This window comes from Rhopalosiphum maidis, chromosome 2 (assembly GCF_003676215.2).
Source record: "Rhopalosiphum maidis isolate BTI-1 chromosome 2, ASM367621v3, whole genome shotgun sequence".
In the NCBI taxonomy this organism is placed as follows: domain Eukaryota; kingdom Metazoa; phylum Arthropoda; class Insecta; order Hemiptera; family Aphididae; genus Rhopalosiphum; species Rhopalosiphum maidis.
The window spans coordinates 88,293,297-88,319,866 of NC_040878.1; the positions used below are offsets into that span (position 1 = coordinate 88,293,297).

General features: G+C 27.0%; 2 protein-coding genes across 4 annotated transcripts in view; both read left to right on the forward strand.

The window, feature by feature from the left end:
- The first annotated feature begins 1,401 nt into the window (after window positions 1-1,401).
- Window positions 1,402-12,118, forward strand: LOC113552952 (choline/ethanolamine kinase). Of its 2 annotated transcripts, none has more exons than XM_026956011.1 (7): window positions 1,402-1,551; window positions 5,949-6,061; window positions 8,603-8,819; window positions 10,361-10,596; window positions 10,676-10,925; window positions 10,993-11,151; window positions 11,693-12,118. In XM_026956011.1, exons 1-7 carry the CDS (start codon window positions 1,402-1,404, stop codon window positions 11,756-11,758), a joined length of 1,191 nt encoding a protein of 396 aa, XP_026811812.1. In that variant the 3' UTR covers window positions 11,759-12,118. The 2 variants fall into 2 exon arrangements, with proteins under 2 accessions (XP_026811812.1, XP_026811813.1); XM_026956012.1 differs by lacking the exon at window positions 1,402-1,551 and adding an exon at window positions 1,826-2,272.
- A 6,922-nt stretch (window positions 12,119-19,040) lies between these two features.
- Window positions 19,041-26,570, forward strand: part of LOC113551738 (protein phosphatase Slingshot) — a 68,418-nt gene continuing 60,888 nt past the window's right edge. Inside the window, exon 1 of one of the 2 annotated variants that reach the window (XM_026954174.1) lies at window positions 19,041-19,265. In XM_026954174.1, the coding sequence (XP_026809975.1) occupies window positions 19,209-19,265 (57 nt within the window). In that variant the 5' untranslated portion in view covers window positions 19,041-19,208. Of the gene's footprint in view, window positions 19,266-22,723; window positions 23,394-26,570 lie in introns of those variants that run through there. The other variant, XM_026954173.1, reaches the window with a different exon arrangement.

A 26,570-nucleotide genomic window follows, 5' to 3' on the forward strand; every position in this document is an offset into this window, starting at 1 on the left:
AATATCATATTAATACAAATTCCTATTATAAATCTCACAAGGTGATCTTGTCGACTCTATATCAACAAGAATTTTGTCAATAGTGATTTTTTTTTTTTGTGAGTAGATACGTTTAGAAAAAATAAAATGTATAAAGTCATTCAATAAGAAATTATTTTAAGTCTCTAAGTCCCTCCAAAATTGAAAAGCTTTATTACTTTAATATATTAAAAAAACTTAAAAACTATAATAAATAGACATTAAATCAAAAAATTTAGATAATGCCTAGGCGACATAATATTCAAACTTATGGTTTAGGAAGAAATATATTTTTAACAAGTTAAAAATAATGCATTTTTCTACAAATTCTATATTCTATTAGTTACATCTAATTAATAATCACTCATTAAAAATGTGATTATTATATTTAAATATATATTTTATATAATTATGTAAAAAATTCCCAAAAATATGTTAAAATTCTGCTTCGGAATATGAACTAAAAAACATATTGGTATTATTGTTGTCATTCAAAAAAGTAATAAGGACCAATAAAACACAATCTTTATCGAAGATAAATTTGTATCAATTAAAAAATTGATAACGCGAGCTGGTTTTTCGAATATATCTCGACCACTTACACGTTCCACGTGCGGTTATAATAAATGTACAGTGTATTGATATTATTTAATAATAATATGATATGATATATTATTATAGGGATGGACGGACGGTTGACTGCGGAGACCTTGCCGGTGTGACGCGCTCTTTAACCGCGCGGGCCGACGTGCGCCAAGCGTTTATGCCACGCTACGTCTACGTGGTCTCAACAAACGCAGCACGCAGATTCTCGGTATGCACGCCAGGGGCCGCCCGCGTCCGCGCCGCTTAGCCGTCGTCACACGAACAGCACCGCGACCCTCGACCGCTTCCCCGCCAAAACCGACGACGAGACGACCGCCCGGGCGTGACGTCACGCATCGGACAGCTGCTGCTGCTGCTGTAGGTATATTGCACATCGCGAGCACTATAAACGTACCTACACGAGCATAACTTAATAGTTCATCAATTTCGTTCCAGCCGCTTATCGGTGCGGTCGTCTGTCGTTATCGCGCCTTTTCCCCGCTCAACGCTATTGCTTATTAAAGTTAAATAACTGTTCCGTTCATTGATATTCTCTAAATTTTTTTTTCTACTTTTCGTTTCGATAAAACGAACACGTTTGTTTCGTTATTATTTTCATATTCACACACACGCGTGCACTCAATCCGACGTCGACGTTTCGGCAAAACCGGCGTCGTTATACTGTCCAATAACATCCGTCGTACCGGCGGACGGTGGTAATATTATCTCAGGACCGACGAGTCCGATCCATCTCATTCGCCGCCCGCCAGGCCGCAGTATACGACACGTGCACGTTTGATGTTCGACAGCAAGCGGCTCGTGTCTAACGTACGTCCGTTCGTCCGGCGGATGAACATCTTCAAGACTAAGAATTTCGTCATCGCCGTGGCCGTCCGCTTGTACAAAGTGGTCGCCGGCAAAATGGGTGTTAACGGTGCCGACAAACAGGTAACAACGATAACAGCGATAATGATAACGATAATAACGATGACTACGACAACGATAATTGATAATGATTGACGTGTTGCCGTGTTGGTACGGCAGTCGCGTTAGGGTAGAGGGGTCTACTTTGAGCGCTGAGGCGAATTTTGAGAACCTCCGGCCCTAAGCAGCGCGCCGGCGCGACCGGTGCCGTATTGTCCTGGACTCCAGCTCCATATCCGGAGTGTCACCACGTCGCTCGCGTTTTCCTTTCCGTGTTCGGATTTATGTTGCATTTTTTTTTGCCCCTTACCGGCGTCGTTAGGTTAGATTTAAATCATTCGTCCGACCTATAGGCGATAATTTTTAATTATTATACGAGACATTAATGAAAAAATTACATTTACAGAGCGTTCCTCGACGATAAAAAAAAATCGAAAATTTTCCGTAACGGTGGTAGACGATTGCGCGTGAAAGTTACGGTAGATACGTTATTATGCGAGGCGGTGACCTATATTTTCGGTTGATAGCCTCGCGGAAGTCGAAATATCTATCTATTGATTTTGTACGATGCATATTAATATATTATTTTCTAAGTTATAACTTAAAATATACTTGTAACGAGTAAAAACTCTATTATTATTGTTCGGAACAATTGGAAAACTCGAGTCTTCATCGGTCAAGGCAAGTTTAATTGAAACGTCGATAAAATATTCATTTGGTATTCGTCATCATTCATCATTCATCGGTAATGTGTCATCGGTTTTATCGTTTGAAATATATTTTTATTAACTATAAATAATTAATGAATAATATTAATGTGAAACCCGCATCGTGTCTGTTCTGCGCAGCGAGAAACGACCAGTGTTATGAGTGCTTTCAGTAGGGTTAATATTAGATGGGTGATGGGTTAGTATTTATAGCTCTTTTCATTTCGAATAAGAATAAATTAAGCTCCTACCTATGATGTACTTAATTGAAAGCGTCAACAAATTGTATCAATCAATTTTTGGTTGCTATATTTTTTCAAAATTCTGTACAGTTATGGTGATTATCTAAGATGGTACTTTATTAATTGCTACCTAGTATTGTAATGAATATAATAATGTTATATGTTAAATAGAGATCATTAAGAAAATACCTACTTTTGATAAAAATGTTCCCTATTATAAAACTAGTTTTTTTACTGTATATTTGTTATTTTGTTTATATAATAAATTGGTAATTTAAAAATCGGATTTTGAATTGATCAAGTATATGATGGTAATTAAAACGGTTTGGAACAGGATTATGAACAGTTAATATACATGAACAACATTAGCTTAAAATTTAAGAGATTAATTTCAAAGTAAAAAGCAAAGAAAAAACAGATATTCTTATTTTTTTCAACACAACACAAATAGGTCAAAATATAAAAAGTGATATTTTTATTTATTATTTTTTATTTTTACCCAGATGTGTAATGTATTTAATTAAAAAATATTTGTAAAATTATTGTTATGTATATTTTATTAGTAATTAGAGTATCTATTATGTAATATTAAAGTACACAAAATTAGGAAGATTGTTGGCACGCCCTTTTGTATATAAATGATATATATAGGTAGTACATCTAAACGTCTGGCAAAGTGGCAAACCCTTCAAATTGTTAAACAGTAAATACTGATCGCAAGGCCGTTGTACTTTGAATTACTATTACCTAGGTCAACATAAAATGAATAGATGACGTACTTCCTTGTGAATTAGTTGTTTGGAAAATTGTTATTCGTTTTAAAATAATTTTTAACTTTTTATATTTATTGTAAAATTTCAATGTGCTACCAACATAAAAACTATTCATAATGTAGTCTGTTTTTGCATGCTGAACGTCTACATTATATACGTCGTAAACATATAATTAACATATTTATTTTTCTAAGTAAACAAATATATTTCATTAATTTGACACATATACAAGTTTGAGGCCATCGTATTCATTTGTCATCTCGGTTTATACGCATAACAGACAATATTATGTTCAGAAGAATTGTATTCTGTTATTTTTAGTGCTAGAGGAAATTGACCTATTATACAATTTAAATTTAATCATATTATCCAGAATCTTATTTGATTTTGAAGCAAGTTATGAGCATTTTAAAATGTACAAAATATTTATAATTTCTTATTATAGATACCTAATACTAATAATACTGTTATTATTCTTTATTAGATGTTCCCGGTGTTTAATACGTTATACGTGTATAACTAAGTATAAATTTTTCAAATATTGATTCAAACAGTGATAAAATATTAATTATTGTTAAACATAGATATATTAAAAACTATTTCGATTCGTTTTTTTATTACATGATAGCGACAGAAATTTGATTTAATATGCTAATAAAACTTATTTTTAATATTTTAATTGTATATTTTTACTCGCAAGTCGCAGGTTATGCAAAAAGCTAATTTTTTCTAATGTCCATCTCTAATTTACCTTAACGATAATTACTTAGGGAAGTAACTGTTATAATAGTTAAACCAAGGTATAATATTTAGCTGAAATATTGTTTAAAACGTTATTGTAAAATAATATGTGTATTGTTTAATATTAATTTGTGTAAATAGCTGTAAAAAGTATAAAATACTCGCTTGTTTATTATTTTACGCATTTGAGCAAAGTAAAGAAAAAACGTTTATAGTAATCAACGAATGTTTTTCTTAATCACAGAAAACCTCTGAAGTTCTTTTACTTTGGTCGTAAATAATTAATATTGCCTGATATTACACAATTTTGTTCAATTCTCTATAATTGAATAATTTTATCAAAATGAAATACATCATGCTATAAAAATAAAAATTCTATAGTATAAAATTTGACATTTATTAATTGCATATTTACATATTATTATCATACATATATTAATACGTTAAGATTCAAATAACTAAAAAAAATAATAAACAATGAATTGAATAATGTAATGTACCTGTACCTGTGTTAAAAAAAATTATTTAAAATAATCTGAAACGATAAAAATATATCGATTAATATATATAAATAGTAATGTACGTTTATTTTTACCTAACCAATTTTTGCATACTTATTCCTCGAAACTTGGAAAGAAAACTATATTTTTTGAATTAAGGTAGATAGATACACTAACACTATAAGACACCGTTAAATGCCATATTTTATGTTTGTTATTTTTTTACCGGGTAAAATCGGCTTATACAACTAGTAATGTACTAAATATTAAATACTCAAATTAAAAGTAATCATTGAATGAATTAAAATTTAAAAAAGGGATAAGTAGGAAACCGCTCTGATGTACAGTAAGTTATAAGTGTACCTCGTAATGGAAGAGTAAGTCAGTACTAAGTCACTGTAATGTATTATTGTGTATGTGTTAAATTTGAATTCAATGATAAACCATTGCACATGAAAAAAGATTTGAGCGAAGATTGAAGTTGAAAAGTTTCAACTTTTTTAGTACCCACAATTTTTAAATTATAACAAAATAACTAAAATTTTTATTCTTTGTTTAAAATCTATTTTTGTCCTGATTTGAATTTAAAGTTTTTATTAAAAAATATTTTAAACATTTTTAAAAATATCGATATAAACATTTTATGAACACTTAAAGTACCTACTAAGATTATTCTTAAGAAAAGTACTAGTATTTTTTTACTATTGACCCCCAAAAATACTAACTAGATCTAATTTGTTATTAGAAACACCACCCCTAAAAAATATTTTCTTCGAAATATCAGTGACAAGGTTTATACTGTTTTTAAACATTTTCTTTATTGTTCGCACTTTTCGAGGCAGTAAAATTAAATATTTTCATTCAATACGGTAATATAAAAATAGATTAAAAATTGAATACAAATTAATTGCTTATGATAAATATTTTTCATCAATAAAATTAATTATTCAAAATAATGAGCGTATTATGCATAAGGCATAACATGATAATAATTATTATTTCTCGAAAATTAAAATTAAATCGGGTATTAATTTGTGCGTAGTATTCCTTGGGACAACAACAAATAATTTTAAATTCTATTTTCATGTTTTCTTTTAAGTTTTTACTATGATATTAAAATAAGTAACTATAAAATGTTTTATTTGTTACTTAGTGAACACACTGTAAAATAGCCTTTGAACTATTTTTCTTATCTTAGTTTCTACCTATGAATCACGTTCTGCATAATTTATTTGATTGAAAAATTATACTTAACTTATTTAATCAAATAATTGGATAAATTAATATTCTTTTATATACTTAAAACATTTAATCTGATCAAACACATATTTATATGTATCTACCTGTTGACCGTTATACCATTCTTTCTCAATAATATAATATATTATGTATGTTGTATGTGTATTTATTATTTTTTAAATATTAAATATTAATTACATAATGTGATATTTTGTTTAGGGTCTTGCACAATACAACGATATGTTTGAAATGGCGACCAGACTTTGCAGGAGTTACTTACCTGGATCTTGGAAGAAGATTACAATTAAGGACATATGCGTAAAGCGAATTAGGTAACTATTTTCGTCAATCTTAAGTATTAGGTTTGGCATTCATACAATATAATTTCTTTGGCTAAAATTAAATCAATACTAGATACTTATAGTTTTATTTTTAAAACTGCAGAATGTGAACCACTTCTATAAAAATCAAAACGAAAAACATGATTAAGTTAGTAAGCTAGTGTATGATAAACGGTATTACATAGTAATATATTTATATACTGTATACGATAGATTGAAAAAATATAAAATACATATTTTCTGTTGAAATAAAAAAAATCGGTAATAAAAATTTAATAATTATATTTCTTAGAAAAATAATACTAGCTGGATTCTATGAATTTGCTGGCTGTTTATAGTAATTCAATTTATTTAAATACAAATATATTAATATACCTATATTATATTAACTAGCGTATATTTAAATGTATTAGTCTTTTCTATTTTCTTCTAATTTGATGAATTATTCATTGTAATATAAAATATAATATATAGATAGGTAATCAATAAATACATAGATGAGGTTTCTTCTGTATTTATTTTTTAGAAATGAGTCTTTTTCAATATTTCTTGAATATAACGATGATATTATTTATTTATTTATTTAAAGTTGTTAAAGTGTTTAAACAAATTGATTATTCTTTTAGACTTTTAAAATTTTTACTCAGTATACTCGAGCAAGCTAATGTATAATAAACAATTCATTCTCTTGCCAGACGCAGTTATGATTCATACTAATTTTCTGCTTTTATTAGCAATTTTATGTATTTTTATGCTAATATATATTTCGTTCGAAAGGCGAAATAATAATATATAATAATGATATATTGTTGAATACAATAACGTTCATTATTACGTAAATATTTGGTTTAAATAATGTAGTCATAATATTTTGTGAAGTTCGTCGTATAATATTTTATAATAGTAGTACAAACCAAAATCGTTGCTTAGTGACTGGGAGAGGGAAGGGCTGCACTGCTGCAGGTTAATGCGGCGCAGTATTATTAACCGGTGGCGGTGGAATTTTACGAGGTTTCATTCTTCAGTCACGTGTTAGTATATTATATATAATATAAAAATATATATATACATATAATATTGATTCACAGGAGACGACGGTTTGTCTGAGACGCAATAAAAGAAGACGTGTGTGTTTCGGAGTCAACCACGTATACGCATATTTGGCGTATTAAAGCTATTAGGCGTCAGGTGAAAAACAAATATGCATTGGCATATATTATACAATTTAAATATATATCTTTTGGTGTCAAAAAGAAAAAGAAAAGCGATACATTATAAAATATAAATTATTATTGCCTAACAAGCCATACTTATAATATGTTTGCAATGTTTGCATATAAAATGGTACATGTCGACATTTTATTAGGTACATTTTTTTTCACATATGCAAGTTATTGTATTATATAATAAAGTCACGTTTACGTGGCTTACATTAGGTGATCACTTCGGATGAATCATTCACAGCAAACAAAAGTTCAACATCGACACTGCCTAACTTCGATCGATCATCGTTCAATACGAATTAGAGCTTTTGATGTTTTCGTGTTACCACTGTTTATTTTTCATTTGCTCTGGGTGATTCATCTTAAATAATCATCAAAAATAAATCATGTAAACGAGGCTTACTGAGTTATTTCTTCTATAATTTAAATCCGATATCATAATATTATTGATTATTGATTAACAATAATAGTATGGACTCGTAAATACGATAAACCAGAAGTCAATTGTGATTATAAAATATTCGCTGATGAGATTACTGTGATATTATTCTGCTACTTCAGTACAATTTTTAAAATTGATTCACGTGAACTTGCACTGAAGCCCGACGATATTCATGTACAATGTATACGTATGATTTGAATTTTTTATATATTACATCTAAGTTATATCTATTTTAAAAAATTTAAATAAATTATTTTTAATTTATTTTACACACAATACACAATTAATTATATAAACAAAAGCAACATTAGTTATGTGACAAAATAGCAATACAACAAAATGTAAAGTAAAATAATATGAGTATATTTTATCTTGATTTTTAAGTTGTATAATTAATTTTTTTTACACTTTGTTTGTATTCCTAAACTATTCTTGGATATCTGCTATTTTTTCAGAAAGCCAAAATTTTTTAATGTGTAGTATCTACATAATAATTAAATTTGGAATTTTAACATCCTGCTTAAAGCAGGCTGCTTCTTGTTCCATGGGTTAGACCTGTATATTTTACGCAATTAATGATTATGTAAGGAAAATCGTTTAAAAAACATATTATTACAATATTATATAGCAAATTTCGAACGTGTCCACCTTTAAATATCCATAATATTTATAATATTTAAATTTTTATTTTAAAAATTAACTCTACCTTAATAGTATATATAAGTTAATAGCTATGTATAAAAAAATCATCAATTTTAATTTTGCTTTCAACAATAGTCTGTGTATTCTAAATTTTAATGTTTTCTAACGTTTTGTAAAGTATATAATTGTATGCAAAGATGTAACAAAGAGTTTTTGTTTTTGCAGTGGTGGTTTAAGTAATTGGCTGTATCGGGTGACATTACTTAAAGGTAATGCCGAACCTCGGGATGTATTGATGAGGTTATACGGACAAACGCACGGTGAGAATGCTATTGAAAATATAATCACAGAGTCTGTGATATTCACATTGCTGTCGGAGCGTGGTTTAGGGCCTAAGTTGCATGGAATATTCCCTGGAGGCCGTCTCGAAGAATACATTCCGGTAAGCTCGTTCACCTTCAGTAATGCATTTTGTAGTCATCATTATTGTGATTTTGTATAATTGAACTAGTTAATTTAATTTGATGTGAATAAATTATTTAGTTTGCCATAAAAAAAAAATAATAATGCCAATTAAACATATAAATAAGTAACAGCCAGGTTTATATTTTTACAAATATTAAAGCCGTTTTGTTTTACCTTTAAACTGCATAACATTCTCTTGATGTTTAAATTGTAAGTGCCCAATCTAGCAAATGTGTATAAAACATAAATAATATACATACAATCAAATACGTGAATATTTTTAATGGACATTAAATATTATTATTTTAAATTTTTACTTATAAATTATCAGAATTCCTGTTGTAAAGGTTACGTCTTTCAGTCTTTGTAAGGACTTAATATACCCAACTCCCTTTATACAAAGACCAACTTAATAGATTTACGCGTAACTTGTGCCTGTAATAATAAATTTGTAAATTAAATAATTGAATACCAATAAAACTGTTTAATATTTTTTATTTCAAAAACATGATAAATAAAATTTCTTTTAATAGTATTTTTTATTATTTTCATATGAATCAATTTTGTTGACTACGGTTTATGCTAATTTTTGTTAATCTTAGATGTAGATAAATTTAAATGTATTTATAACAATATAGTACGAATGGTTTATTACTGAAAATGTCAAAAACGAAATTCCATTATAATTGTTTTATCTATGCACACATGTATTTATTTTACACCAACACCGTTATTTTGTTTCAATCAAATTTATCAATTTTATAATATAATACAACTCATTTTTTGAAATGGCTATTAATTAATTAATTTAGAAAACAAAAAGCTTTGTAAAGTTGATTTAATATATTTTGCTATCTATGTGATTAAAATAATTTATATATATATATACACACTCCTTAATAACCTAACCTTTGAATCATCTAATGTTACTGAATACTGAGATAAATTTTAAGTGATAGTTATTTTTTTTTTTTGTGGCTCCTTGCCATTTGGCTATAGATATAAATAAAATATTTCATTCAATGTAGGCTATTTAAAAATTTAGGCCCACTGCTGTCATTATACCGGTACTCGTCCTTGGGTTTTAAATGAAAAAAAAAATGCAAATATACCTATATATATATATATCAACATGCTTGAATGACGTTGACATAACATATTCTAACAGCTTTTGGATAATATGTTGATATTGTTCTAAAAGTCGAGCATAAATTTCAGACTCGTGGGTCAAGTCCAACAGTATACAAATTATGATGATAGTCATAGCTGATCAGTAAGTTAAGCTTTGAGTACATTAAGCACTTGATAGGAAAGTTTCGAGACATTAATTATATTGTATAAGATATGTTTTATTCACATTTAATGTATTTTTGTCCTAGATTTAGAACAAGTACACAAATAAATAAAACGTCCAATATTTAATTCAGAAGTCAACTATTGTTTAAAACAACATTCGTTTGGAATAAATTTATTATATTAAGTAAATTATATATATTGTGTGTCTATGAAATCTTACAGGCTCGATCATTGAAATCTGAAGAGTTAAGCGATCCAAAATTAAGCCTTATGATTGCAGAAAAAATGGCTGAATTACATCAGCTTAACATTCCAATCAATAAAGACTCAACGTGGTTATGGGACACCATGGACAGATGGTTACAACAGCCAATTAAAGATGTTAACTGGTCACGAGACAACATAGAACTTGATCAGATACTATCCACAAATCTCTGCGATGAAACCCGCTGGCTTAAGTATGAATATAATCCATGTTTTATTTAACTTTAATCATATGTTAAAAATATCTGAATCATGGTTATTTTTTAATTATAGAAAACATTTGTCAAAGTTGAAGTCACCTGTTGTATTTTGCCACAATGATCTTCAAGAGGGTAATATTTTAATGAAGGAAAATGAACCTGGCTGTCGATCATTGTGCCTAATTGATTATGAATATTGTGCATACAATTATCGTGGTTTTGATATTGCTAACCACTTTGTAGAATGGACTTATGATTACACAAATCCCATGTATCCACATTACTCAGTCAACCGAGAATTGTTTCCAACAAAAGACCAACAAGTAAATAGTGATTTATGAATATTAATTTATGAACCAACTTTTATTTAATTACTATTGATTATTTTAGATTGAGTTCTTGAAGCGGTATTCTCAATGTATGGAAAATGAAGAATCCATAGAATTGATACTCAATGAAGTAAATCACTTTATTTTGGCATCACATTTATTCTGGGGTGTATGGAGCATTGTCAATAGTCGAATGTCAAAAATTACTTTTGGATACAGGGTAAATATTTTTCTTTTAATTTTCCCTATTATGAATGAATAGATTTATTTTATTATTTATAACCATTTAAAATTGCATGAGCTTTGATTAATAGTTCTTTGTTATTTTTAATCAAAAGCTGAGTTTATTATTTTAAATTATTTCTTAAGAAAATATCAGCATAATATATGTTTTATCTATCCAACCCACATGCAATATTGATAAAACACTTTTAGATAAAATTGTTTTTTTTTATTATTATGTAATCTTAGAATGAAATTCTGTATAAATATTATAGATATTATTATTTTTAAAAGTTTAATATATTGGTTTTATATTTTGTTATTTTTTGATTTAATATTTGACTATAAAAATAAAAAAACATTTTGTAAATTGATAAAAAGTGATTTTACTTTAAGATAATAATTCCAAAAATTAAAAACAATGATTTTACATGTATGTGTTTAATCTATATTGTACATGGGTTAAAAAGAGAAAACAAAAAGTATGCTGCATTCTCTTAACATTTTACCATAATACATATTTTTTTTATTTTTTTTAGGAATACGCAATAGAACGGCTCAAATCATATTTTAAGCTTAAAGAAAGTTTAATAAATAATAAATAGTATGTAACACAGAAATACTTTGAGTACTTATAAAAGGAATAGGTTAATTGTAGACCAATATGTTTCAATATTCTGGGGAAGACTGATTTATATTTCAAAAGTTTGGTCCTTAATTTAATTAGTCTGATTATTTTGTCATTTTCACATACATAATTTTTATTTAAGTGTTCTTAAACTTATATTGTGAGCTTCTTTTATACATCTATGTTGTATTAAAAATTATAACAAGAGTTTTAATTTTTGACTAATAATAAAGACCAGTATTTATTGTTATTCATATTGTTCAACATTTGTAAAATTAATGAAAACCAATTTTTCTTTATTCTGGTGCTAAGTACTCATACTCTGATAATTATTATGAATTTGTGAAGTTACAAATTTTATTATATAAAAAAACTGAATTATAAATTGTGCAATAATAATTATTATATCAAGAACATGTGATTATTGTACTTAAACATATTTAAATATTATAACTATGAAATCCATCCTGTACTTTTTATATATTGCTATTGTGTGTCCTATTAGCTGTTATTATGTGTAATTGAAATGTGATTTACTATTTTTTTTTAACTTAAAGGCTTTTTATTGTGTATTTATGTCTATTTATGTCTTTAGGAGTTTTTGGTTTTATTTTGTTTAGATACATTATCCTGTAGTATTTATTTATTAGTAGCCATACATTTTGATGGTTTATTGCCTTAATTATTAAAGAGAGAGAACCAAATATTATGTTATTTTTAAGAAATAATGAATAGCTTTGTAAATTATTATTAAAGAATATTAAATTTGATTAAACTTATTTATAAAAAAGTACAAAAAAATTTATATAATATATATTTATACACACACATTATATAGTATAAACACATACATATCAACATTTTAAATGTTTTATTTTGTAATTTAATCTTATGTAAAATTATTGAATTTCTGCTAAATAAATCTATTTATCTGATATTTTACTGTTTGCACCTGGTTAAGCAAATTTACGTATTTATTAATCAAATTATTATTTTTTTTTGCACAAAAGTAGATTCATTAATGTACAAGTTTATATTAAAATATGACATTTGTCGTCATTAATTTTTCTAACACACATTTTTCAATGGTTGCACCATTTCTCATCAAATCACATCAAATAACTTATAATAAAATATAAAATTTGAATATGTTTTAATCGATAACTAAATAATAAAACTCAATTATATTTTGTTAACAAAATAAGATGTTTGTTGGGTTTGCACATATTTTTTTATAATTACATTATTATTATTATTATTATTATTATTATTATATATACCCCATCATAATTTATACAAAATCAAAAATATCTTTGTCATGTACTGAATTACATATTACATAATATGAATAGCTTACAATTTGGGTTATTGGGCAGATATTAATTTTTATTCTCCTCATTTTATTTGTTCCTCATTTAATATTACTATTTATTATAATCAATCATACTTTTTTATTCTATGGTTTCTCTGTGGTTGAACTAAACTTAGCTGGCTTACTATTATTCTACCTTCAACACATTTATTATGTTTTAATCTTTTTTGTTATAAGTACTTATAATTTTTTTTTTATTATATAATATTTGTGTTTAAATTTAAGTTTTAATTAAAAACTCTTGTATGATTTAAATACTGTTGTTATAATTTATTTGTAATCATAATTTAATGCTGTGTATTCCAATAAATTCTCGAATCCAAAATTATCCAAAAAAGCAGTTTATATTTATAATCTGTACTATAAACTGTTATATACTATAATAGCTAAAAGTTATATTCTATTTAATATTTAAAACATAAATCTTACAAAATACGTGTAATTTACATGTATATTGTTTTGTTATTGAAGTTAAAAATGTAATATTTTGTATTAACTTTTTTGTGGTTAAGCATTAATATTAATATGGACACATTTATTGATTAACATAAGATTGAAATGAAATTATAATACTTTTGAATTAATTATACATCCATTGACATTTATAGTTATAGTCTCATCTGTAGTTAGAAATTTAAAAAATAACTTCTTTTTTTTATCTAAGTTTTTGAAAATTTAAAATGAGTTTCCTCACTAGTACTTCATATTGAGATCATAAAATCTAGAAAATACATATATACCGAACAGATATTTTTTATGGACATTTAAAATTCCAATTTGTACGATCTACAAAATTACTTATTTAAACGATAAATAACGATAATATTTTAATTATTTTGTTAAAAAAATAAACATTATTTGTGGGAACTTAAACTTTTATGTCTTTTATAATATTATGAATTTTACTATACATAATATGCAAAATTGTTTTTGATATTATCTACCTATTTTTACTCGTTTACGTAATGAACAAAATGGTATTATTAAACTTTGAATTATACAAGTTGATATAATATGATGTAAATATATATTATTATAGCAATTAAATACTAAAAGTAAAATAATTTAATAGCTATATCAAAAATACATATTGTGATATATTTAGTCATATATAGCCTAACAGACCGTTTCTGTTCAGAACTGTTTTTCACACACAATGATGTATTATATCAGGGGCGGTATTGGGTCACTTCCCCGTCACCACTTTTTTTGCAAATTTAGAAATATAAACACTCAATAAAGTTAATAATTACCGCAAACTTTCTAAAATTTCATATATTAAAATAAAATAAGTTATGTATTGTTACATACAAATAAAAGAAAACGGAGGAAATTTGAAGTTTTACTGTAGTACATTTGTGATAATAATATAGTACAGGTATATTTTTTGAATTTATTTTGAAATCTGAAATATAACATACTATCTATATTCAAAAAATTTTTAGCAATAGTGCAATACTTTCCTGAAAATATGGTAAAAAAAATTAATGGGTGATCGAGTAGCCATACATAAATGCCTCACCAAAAAAAAATTTGACTTGGTATCGTCCCCTTCGTCCCAATAAAAAATATCTGGCGGCACCATTCCTTTGTACATTCATTATTGTAATTTACAAATGTTATCATTATTTGTTTGATGAAACGCTGATGCCTATTTTATGATGATTACGTATAGGGTGACATTTGAAAGTTGAAGGTAAGATTGTACAGTTATGTTCATAATCCATATGTCACCTATACCTATTTTAATGACAGGTTCTCAGAAGGTATAGACAATATTATTCAATATTAAAAAAAAACGATTTTTCCACACTTGTCATCTGTTGTCATATATTATGATACATGCATGTCGGGTGATCAAATTTTTTTTTTGGGGGGGGAGGAGGGCTGTAGCCCTTCTAGAAGTAGGCATGTACCAACTAGTGGGGTAAATAGAACTCTTACTTTAGATAATAGCAATATTATTATAGTGTACCTATCTAGATTCTAGGTATTTAGTTATGAATAAGTATTAAGTTAAATAATAACTTATGCATCAAAGGGTCGTTCTTACAATTTCCCCTAAAGTGGTGATTAGCGCTACTCGGTGAAATTAATTTAATTTGTGTGGTGTAATAACAAAATATAGAAATTCTTTAGGAGGATGTCACATCCACATGTGTTTAGTGTTGTCTTCGTCTTATACGCGTAGGACATAGACAAAATACGTTTACGCAGTCTGAGTAAGACTCGTTCAATTTTGGTTCTAGGGTAAATAGGTATACCTATTGGCTATTATAAAATTTAAAAAAATAACAATATTTTGGAGGACAAGACGATGAGTTTCATCCATCATTCCCAATATAATATTCGTTATATAATTTAGAAATATCGAACATTTTAAAATGTTTTAATAACCTTTAACTTTTCAAAATTTTAATTTTTTTAAAAATCTCATCGTCTTGCCCTCCAAAATATTGTCATCTTTTAATTTTATAATAGGTATATTTACTCTAGAACCAAAATTGAGCGAGTTCTACCAGACTGCGTAAACGCGTTTTGTCTATGTCGTACCTACGTGTGTAAAACGGAGACAACAAGCGTTTGCGACGTCCTTTTAATAAATATTTAAAATAAACACAATTTAACCTGAACGACATAATATTGACAAACGAAAATCACACATAATTGTATGATATTATAAGAAATATAATGGATAAAGTGGCATAAAATATGAACAATTATTTTTACCGACATAATTTTTTTGATCAACGACAATAATTATTAATTTTAAATACCGTAAAATTTTTTGTTTTGAATATTTTTAAAATTTAAATGGCCCAAAATTATTTGGGGGCTGATCCCACTAAGCCCCTCTAAATGCGCCTATGGATACAAGTTTAAATGTGATATTAGTTTCTAAAATTCAAGTTTTCAATTAGTTGATCTTCAAATTGCCTACCGCAAACTCCTTTTTAAAATCGTTCATACTGTTCTATGAGTTTATACTAGTATATTATGTACGTATGTTGGTATGTATTGCGCCACAATAACAAAACATATTATTGTAATATTAATTATTAGTTTATATGACTAACCGCGAAAGTCTGGTTTTTAATGAATTTTTTTGTACACTTTCAATAAGTAACCTATAAATCGATTACGATGATTGGTCATCTTTTAGATATGGGTGATTACTTGTTATTTCTAAGTACTTACCTATGACTGTTAGGCGGAGCCTTGAAGAGTATACATTATGCAGATATCGAATATTTAAATGTATAAATCTGTAATAATCCTATTATAAATCATACTAATGTTTAATACTTTAAATGGTCAATTTTAAGTGATTTTTTTCATCTTTTGTAGTAGGTAGGTAATGATATTTATATATATATTTCAGTATTTTGATATAGATAAATATATATGTCATATAGCCAGTAATAACTAATAGATACTACTGACTATGTAATATGTAATTATAATTTATATTATACAGGTTGTAATACTCTCCAGTTATTATTAATTTTTTTATTACTCGTTCAGGTATTCAAATAATCAGATGTAGCGTAATTTATTTTTATGAAATAAATATATTCAATTTTTGCGAACAGCACAACGTCACGCTGTAACAGGTGCAGCAATTAATCTCTACCACCAACTTTAGGTAACAATAATAACGTCACCATGTCGGTTGACATTATTTTAATTTCAATTCCATGAAATTGCTGGTTTTTAATACCTAGGTAATAAAAATTAATCTATTTTAATTGACCATCACCAGAGGTTTGGACTATTTAAATTGTTTAAAGTATAAAATATTAAATGGATATACTTTTAGTATAATCATTAATCGTATATATAATCATATTAGTATGTATGTTGTATGTAAGACAATTATAAATATTTATACATTGTATACAGTTATTGACTTTTGTGTTTCCTTTCTCCAGATCTAACTGGGGTAAGAATTTGGTTATTGTTAAGTTTGAATAGTATAAATTAGGAGAAGAAAATCTTCGAAAAAAATATGACAAAAAGCTGAAATAGCACATCTTTTTTTATTTTTAACAAAAATATAAAATCACTTTTGAGTTTTGGGTCATTCGATAGAAACTGTTCGAAATTAATTGATTATTATTTTGATACCTAATTTGGTATAATATACGTTCTATGATTCTCTTACGTTTGATTGTTTAAATTACATAATTAATAACCTAAATACTTTTAGACTTAGAGAAAATTCAGAAATCCAAATATAGTAGGAATAGCAAGGAATACTTTTATAGTTTATTAGTATTCAAATTAGATTTCCTATTTCAATATAACTTAATACAAATTATTATGTTGTAAATCATAAATTATCATAGTTAATTATTTGAATTAGATGTATTTACGTGTTTAAGAACCAATTAGGTACATTTATAATAACTTGACAATGTTTCAATAAGTAATTTATTACGCATTGTATATAATGTATAAATGTATAGAATAAAATTAAAAATGCAAAATTAACAACTAATTTACAAATATTTAAACATTAGTTTAAATTTTAAATTTTCTCGAAGAAAAGTATCATTTTTAAATATTAAAAAAAAATATTTTTAAAGAAATTATAATATTTTAGTAGGTATCTATCTATTTTAAATACTTTATTAAGAATGTGAGAATATGATTTTTGATAAGTATTCAAGTATTTATTCCAAAAACTTTAAGTACCTTTATTTTAAATCTTAATGTATTTTACCTAATTTTGAATATATGATTTTACGTAGATACATTATTAGTTTATTATCTACATGGCTACATATTTATCTGTGTGTGGTAAAATGACAAACGCATAGTCATAAATTTACCATGTTAGAAGGGGGTGGGGCTAAAATTAAAACATATCATTTATTATATAAAAATTTCAAAATTATTTATTTAACGGTGTATAATAATACATAACTTTTTATCGTTGTCATCTTCTTTTTGTTGTGTCCGAAAACGGTAAATGCCGAGGCATTAACTGAAGTTGGTCCTGAAATGGACCGTTTTGAGGAGCTATATGGCAATTTTAGCACCGGTGTTGGCAGAATTAGTTAGCTGTGAGAATACATCATTAATAGGGGCACCACGTGAAAGTTTCTGCCACGCCCTCATCGTTGTTGTATAGCTCAATCATTTTAATTTTATTACAAATTTACAATACAAAATTCATACATGAAGTTTAAATGTTCACATCACACATATCTATCGGATATTTTGATTAAGAATTACGTTTTAAATTTTATAATTTTCTTTAATAAATAACCTTAGATTTCTTCAAAAACTTTTAAAAAATGTAAGGGGGCAAAGCCCTCTAAACCCCCCCAATTTACGCCTATGAACAAATGTAGTCATACAAATTATCAGCGCCTTGTCCATTATTATAATACATTTTTAGTATATGCCTCATATCTCGTACTCTCGTGTCTCGTGACTCGTGAGTGTATTAAACATGTTACATATATCGGATATAAATGATGTATAATAATAATATAATAATATAATATATATAATTACATTTATAATAATATCACAATTTAATAATAATAAAAATAAGTAATTATATACCGTAGTGCTAATAGTTCATCCAAATGCTTATACACAGTATAAATAAAATAGTTTTATATAATAGTGGTGTCATAAATTAAGATATATCTAATATATATAATTCATGAATGGTGTAAAAATTGTTCGGGAACGACTGACGTATAGTTAAAGAGTCGTTATCAAGCGATCCATAAACTATAATAACTACGTCGGTAACATTTTGAACAGTCTTATAGATAGTACCGCAACCACGGTAACTACAGGCTGTTATCTTTTCCGTACTTTTTCGCTCATGTTTTTCTGATTACGAATTAAGTAATATTTGTTATTTTATTTGTTTTTAAAGTTGCTTGTTCGTCGGTTGTTTTTGTTTTTGTGTTAGATTTTCAACGGCAAATTCTTAATTTATCTACATTGAGTCACATCGAACATTTAGAATTAGTTTACGTTCCGTCGATCTTCGCCATTGTCGGACAAAACAAAGACACAGCGGGCGTGTATGGCTTTAGCCGCCGTACAGACGTCTCCGACTATAGGGACTTCGCAACAGAATTCGGTGAGTTCCTTAAATCATACGAGTATACGATTTAATTCAATATTCTAGATATAACAAGGTAAATGATAGATATTATTTGTAAGAAGCCATTACGAACGAATGTAGTTTTTTATGTTTTGACTTAACTAGGTAAACTAAAGTTACGAAAATTAATTCTAATTTCATGTATCTGACGATTTTTTTTGCGTAAGTTTTGAATTATTCATTGATCTAAAAGAATATTAAAATTCTTGTAAATGAGTGTTTAATGAATTTACTATCTTGCAGAGCACCTATCTATTTTAATATTTTATTTAAAAAATGATTACCTATAAGATTTTATCTATGTTATATAAAATACAATTTAATTATTTCAACTGATAAACAAAAATTAATATCATCAATTATATTTACTACTTTTATAATAATATAGTATTTTAATCAACACTAATAGTAATTGTAAATATAGATTAATGGAGAAAATATTATTGTTTTTGCTAATTCAGTAAATATGATATTATTCGTTATTACATTTTTCTATTAACTATGTGTTACCTAGTAAAAAGATTTTATTCTAATATTATTGTACTTGGTTATAGATTTTATATTTAAGTATTTTTATATAATTTTTTCAAGCATCATATTTTAATTCTGATTTATAATAATTTCTGTTATGACCTTTATTAAAGCTTCAATAGTTATCATAAAAACAACATTTGAATCAGTAAATAATAAGTTGGAGGGACAAAAAAGTACTTCTATAGTGTATTTCTGTTGACTAATTTAGAAAAATGGTTAGGGGACACATGAAATGTCTTTAAAAAGTTATCAAGTTTCAATTAATTTAAAAACTATACAAAAGTGTTAACTAAGTATTAACCTATCTAGTATAAAAAGATTCATATATTTTGATTCATAAAATGTGATTATTATTTGTTATGTAAATACACTTTACAGTTTGTCGAATAAAAAAAAAATTAAATGAGAATTTATAGTGTAACAGGTTATAGGTATGTAAACAAAGTTGACCTAGAATAATTAAATAACTAGAATTCATTCAGTGTAACTGATTTGGTGTTTATTTTGTTGTAATTACATGTTAATTATCAGTATATGTTTTGTTTTAAATATTCAAAAGATAATTGTAATATTAATATAATGTAGTAATATACATCTAGATATGTATTCCAACTACTGAAGTACTTATACATTTTAGACAATGGGTAAATATATTTATTTTCGGTTATAAGGTTAAATTTGGTTATAATTTAAGTATTTATTATACTTGTATATTCGATTTTTTTTGTTTTTGTCATACATTTTCCTCAAACTAGTAATTTAAATAAAACTTAATATTATTTAATACAAAATATGACATATATATGTTGTTATTTATTACATATTACATAATTATTAAAACATAGCATCATAAGATAAAGATTTTGTTAGTGTGTCTGTGATGAGTTAACTTTAGATCTCAACTGATAACTCATAATTACAAACTATTTATTATTGCATGAAAATGTAAACATTATTTAAATTCATCAAAATACTGATTTAATAAGTAGTTTTATGGTTTGTCATATATAAGTAAGAGGTGGATGTTTATGTTTATATCCTTTTTTAGGATAAATGTTTAAAAATAATTTTTTCATAAATAGGTGATAAGATTAGATTTGACCACACATTTTGCCATTCTCCCTGAAATTAAAAAGTTTTATGCAGTATATGTTATTGCTGGCGAGTCTTCTTTGGAGCCTTCTTTCATTCTATTAATACAAGACACAAATATATTTAGTATTTACTCTATAATGTTATATCATTGTAACTAAAGTTAAGACTTGTGTTAGTGTAATAATGTTGATACCGTATTGTCTTTAAATACCTAATTCAGAATGAGCATTTATGTATAAAGTACCTTTATAACATAACATATTTATTCCTTACTTATAATGCCAGATCTCTAAAAAACTGGAATTTATTGTTTGATATGTAAATTTATATCATTCTGTGAAACAATAAAATGTTAATGTTCTATTAAGAATTAAATCAGGTACTATGTGTTATACTTAGTTAGATAAAAAAAATATATTTACTCTTGGGGATGTGGGTAATATAATTGTAACATTTTCATAACACGAGTACCTAGTAACTAATTAATTTATAACTTACTATTTTGAGGTATAAATCTTTAAGAATTAGTCTGTTTAAAATTTAAATTAAAGTTTAAAACCTAATTATTTTGTTAAATATAGGAAAACAAATGATTTATTAGTCATTGACCTTATATTCACTTAAGATATTGTCTTAAACTCATTATATTTTGTATTTAAAAAAGTGGTAAATGATAGGCTTATACTAGTATATATGCTTACTGCTTAGTGTTAACTATGTAATTTGTGGTTAAATCTAAACAAGTCATGAACTTAAAAGCTTTTAAAATTTTATTAAAGTTTATAACATTTTTATTAAGCTCAAATATGATTTCGTTGTTTCTTTCTTTCTTTGAATCTCACGCAAATGTATTTACCCAACAAGAAATTATAGTCTGATTAACTCATTTTATTCTAAACATTCATATTTGGTTATCTATTGTTGTGACTCGTATGAACATGAGTTATTTATTGTTTCATTACTTATATTAAAAGTTCAAAACTTTTTTTATGAATACTTTAAATAGGTATTATTTTGTTCGTAGGTACTTATTTTTGATGTCAATATAATTTTGAATCGTTTTTAGTTTTATATAATATTTCGTTTTATATAATAAGATTATTGTGTTGTATTTTATTTTACAACAACATTAAAACTAATAAACATGATTTTGATTATCTAACTTTATTTTGAATATGTAGTCATTATCTTATTTTTATTTTATGCGTAAGATTCAGTAGCTATTATTGTTCATAGTAAATACGTTTCAAGCGTATCCATTGTTGTCCGTGTTATATTCTTTAAAATACGATACCTACTTTACAATTTCACTTGACTCACAACAATGATTATTCGTTATTATTGTTATTTTTTCTTTGTTTTATTAAAAAAATCGATTCATTTGTTAGTTCTTTGTTTCCCCCCAGGCGTCAATATGGGTAATTTTCCGGATTAAAATCACGTGGTGATAATCGCGACGGCCGTTAAAAATAATGGAGACCTGAGACGTGAACATATTATTTTTATTATATTATAATAATAAACTGCGCGTTAACGCTTATAGGCTTCTCGACTAAATTAAATAACAAAAAAATCTAAAATTAATCCTAAACGATGAATTATAAATTCGATAAAACCTCCAAGGAAAAACATATAATGTTATTGAGGTGTCACTATCGAACTCAGCGATAAATCGAAAAATCGTCTCGATTTCCGCGTAGCGCGCACCGTGTGGTGACGACAAAGCATGATTCCCTGTGGTGGTGGTGTTTGCGGCGGCGGCCTCGTCCAGCTGAACTCGCAGGTCCGCAGCGTGTCGTTGCCGGTGCGTCAGTCAGTCGTCTGCGTGACTGCCGTTGCGTTTGGGTTGTGTGCGCTCATTAATCCACAATCGCCTTGACACGTGTGGTTGCGGCGTGCGCACGAGTGTAATTAATCATGTGCGGATTTGACCGTTTTTCGAATAATTGTTAACCGTAAACGTATTTAACTTATTGTGTAGTAGTCGTATTCCGAATCGAATTTCTCGAAGAAATTAATCCGTTCGCCGCGATGAACCCGTCGTCGTACCGAGTGTCCATCGCGGATGGCCTCTTTTAGTCTGTGTGTTGAGTTCGCGATCATACGGCGCGTTGTTACCATACTATTTCACGTATCGTACTTACGAGTAGCTGTGGCTGTTGTCGTACTGCGCTTAGCGTTAGTTTCGGGGTGCGTGCCATTCGCAGTGCTATGATGTTGTACGTCTTGCCGCCACCGGCGGCTGCTGGGCCACCGTCACCGTGGTCCACGATTCTGTGCGACGATGGGCGACCTTCGTCGGTACGTAGCAGTGATAGTGGCCAGCAAGAACCGGCGTTGGCCAACGGTGGCCGGTTGACGTACAAACGGAACGCTAGCAACAACAGGCGGGTTAAAGCGTGGCTAAACGCCGTCCAAAAGAATAACCGTCCGCCGCCACCTAGGAAACCTTCGGTGGACGCTGCGGGTCCTGAGGTACGTTCGAAATGTTAGATGGTTTGCCTGCTACCCCCGTTGGGGAGTGGGGATCGCACAAGATTTTATGTCTGACACCATACTTGTTTAATATAATATATGTATTATAGATGGATTAGAGCTCGCATGTTTTAAGTCACAAATAAATATATTTATTCAGAAACATCAAGCAAAGACTTAAATTGCTTTTTAATATATATTATAAATAATATAATTAAAAAAATATATATTGAAAAGTACTTAGAGGCATCTTTGGATACGACTCATTTGCACAGTTCCGATCGCAATGGTGTTCTATCGTTTTATTACATTCATTATTAAAATTATTTTATATTATACACAAATAATATATATGGCCAACACTACCTGTACAGGCGTACAGATACTCTTTCCGATGACATCATTATTTTTTTATCATAAAGTGTGGCTTCTTGATACCGATTTAAAACGAACTTCCATAACTGTTTTACTATACAATGTTTATGTTGTTTTGCCCGTTTCAGTTTTGATTGTATCTTAATTTATATGCATGTGTTTGTATAGCTATTTATTTTTTTTATAATTTAGAGAATAGAAACATATAATATGTGTTTATGTTTTCGTATAATTAAAAAAGAAGGTTGACACATGGTTTGGAATCTCGTTGTCTTTGTAATATAAATGCGAAGACATTTGAATAATTAACGGTTTTTTTTTAGTAAACTATTTATTCCTAAATATTCTAATGGTAAACAATTTACATCGTGGTTCTTATTTTGATGCAACATTAGCAATTTTAATTTTGCTATAATTATGAATTTACATGTTTTCTTCTATATTGTTAAAAACTTTAAAATTTAGTATGTTTGATTTTTAATAGTATTTAAAAACGACTTTAATAATTTAGTAAACTGCCACATTCCAGGGTTATTGTTTACTTCCAAATTATCAGATATCGTACCCGTGATAGTCGTACGATATTTTGATTATTTCACAGTATTATTATTGTACAAACTAAATGTTGCTCATACACAGACTTTCAGTGCATAGATTAAGTGTAACTATGTAAAATTAAAAATTATTAACACTAATTACTATCGTCTACGTTATAATATAAGAGTTGTAATTTCCAAAGCATAGAAATGGTATTCTAAATTCATATTACTCTTCGTTTATGATCAATACATTCTCTTATATTATGAATTTATGCACATATATATTATAATATAAAGTATGCTGTTTGAAGAATTTTGTACTGTCAAGTAAGATTAAATAATAAATTATTCAAGGTTGGTTGATATATTATAATAAATATGAATATGTCGAAATCATATTTGTATTATAAAATAGATCCTGTGTATATAAACAATTTTAATACTTAAAGTTTAATCATCTAGTACCTATACTTTAAGCGAAATAAAATGTATAGATAATATAGGGATGTTTAGTATTATAGGTAAATATTTATTTATGTTTACAATTATGTTACTTCATATAAAATTATCAGCAATTATCAATTGGAATTATAAAAACGTTGTTTATAATTTTTAATGGTTCAAAAAATAATCTAGGTAATTAATATTTTTAAAGATTCACTTTTTTTTTTTAATTTAAGAATATATAATAACTTTTATTGTCAATTGTTTTTCAATATAGTTGGATGGAGTGAAGCGTATCCTTCCTATCCCCTAGTTCGATTTAATTTATTATTGCTACATCTTCTTCTAAACTTCTGGACCAATCTTCATGATACTTCAAATCTATATTATTTATTATCTGAAGGGTACATGGATTTTTGTCTACAAACACACCTATATAGTTATTAATTATTGTACTTAAAATTAAGAACAGTTTAAATGTTGGATTGGTATTCGCAGAACCTAGGTTAGTTAGATTATATCGACTTTTATTCTATTTAAATGTTTACAGTTATAATAATTTTCGTATATTTTTCTATGTTGCTCGATCATTGATAGAATTTCTTATTTGTGTTTTACCAATTTTTTGTATTTACTATATGTCTATGTAGTATACTTACGAATGATGAGCGTGATACTCAGCTAGTTTTATCAGTTAAGTAGTTTCATGTTTACTCATCGTAAAAATATGTTATTCAATTTATATTGTATTTCTATAGGCATCAACCCTACATGGCTACATACTCTATTATAGGATAGTTGATTGGCCATTTTAACTTTAATCCTTTATTAAGATTTCTTGTACATGAATCAATTTTCATGATTAGGCTAAGTCTTTTTTAATATTATTTTTTTTTGTATACCTATAGGTAGCTGGTATATTGTTTGAAAATCGTGACGCAACTTTTTACTTTAAATTTAACCATATATATCACTATGACACTTATTCTTGACCATATAGTTTTTAAATTTTTTATTTATTGTTTCTATAATTTATGAAATACAATTATGTATATTTTTTAATTCTATCTATAATGGAGAGAGAAAGTAATTTCCTTTATAATTTTTTATACATGAAGAACATTGTCGCAAAATATTTGTTTATTATTTCGTGTATATTAATCGTGAAAATATTATGCGAAAACTCAAACACTTTCCCTGTTTATGAAAATGATCCCTTTATAGTGTAACTTATAACTGCTTAAATAGAGCGAACAAACTTGTTTTCGTAACATGATACATCACACATCATGGTCTACATAATAACTCTTATACTTTTAGTAATTGGTTGCTTAATAACGTTCGTAATCTACTGCTATGCTGAAGAGACTACTAAAAACTATTAATACAAATATTTTATGATTAGGGCTCGGATTTATATGTAAATACATATTTTTACTGTGACTTGATAAATTAATTTAAGTGAGTGATAAATTCGTTTCCAGGGATTTCCAATGAAATGAACTATATTTTATTTTACATGTTTTATATATTTTTCAAAAATTCCATTTTTTCCTACATATTTTGACAATTTGTTCATTTACGGTTTTTTTAATAATTATTCATTAAATACGATTGTATTTTTCAATACAAACAACTCCCCAAATTTCCAAAAGTACGACATAGTAACAAAATAATACCAATTATTGAACTTAATCTACGGTAGATATAACTTACTCCTTCAGACATAGTCAAAATGCAATACAGTCCAATAACATCAGTAGAAGCCGAAAGATCATTTAGTCAGTATAAGGCAATTTTATGACCAAATCGAAGATCT

Coding starts and splice junctions, on each gene's coding strand:
- LOC113552952 (XM_026956011.1), top strand. CDS start 1,402: ATGTTCGACAGCAAGCGGCTCGTGTCTAACGTACGTCCGTTCGTCCGG. Junction 6,062..8,602: donor ATATGCGTAAAGCGAATTAG/GTAACTATTTTC, acceptor TTGTTTTTGCAG/TGGTGGTTTAAGTAATTGGC. Junction 11,152..11,692: donor AAATTACTTTTGGATACAGG/GTAAATATTTTT, acceptor TATTTTTTTTAG/GAATACGCAATAGAACGGCT.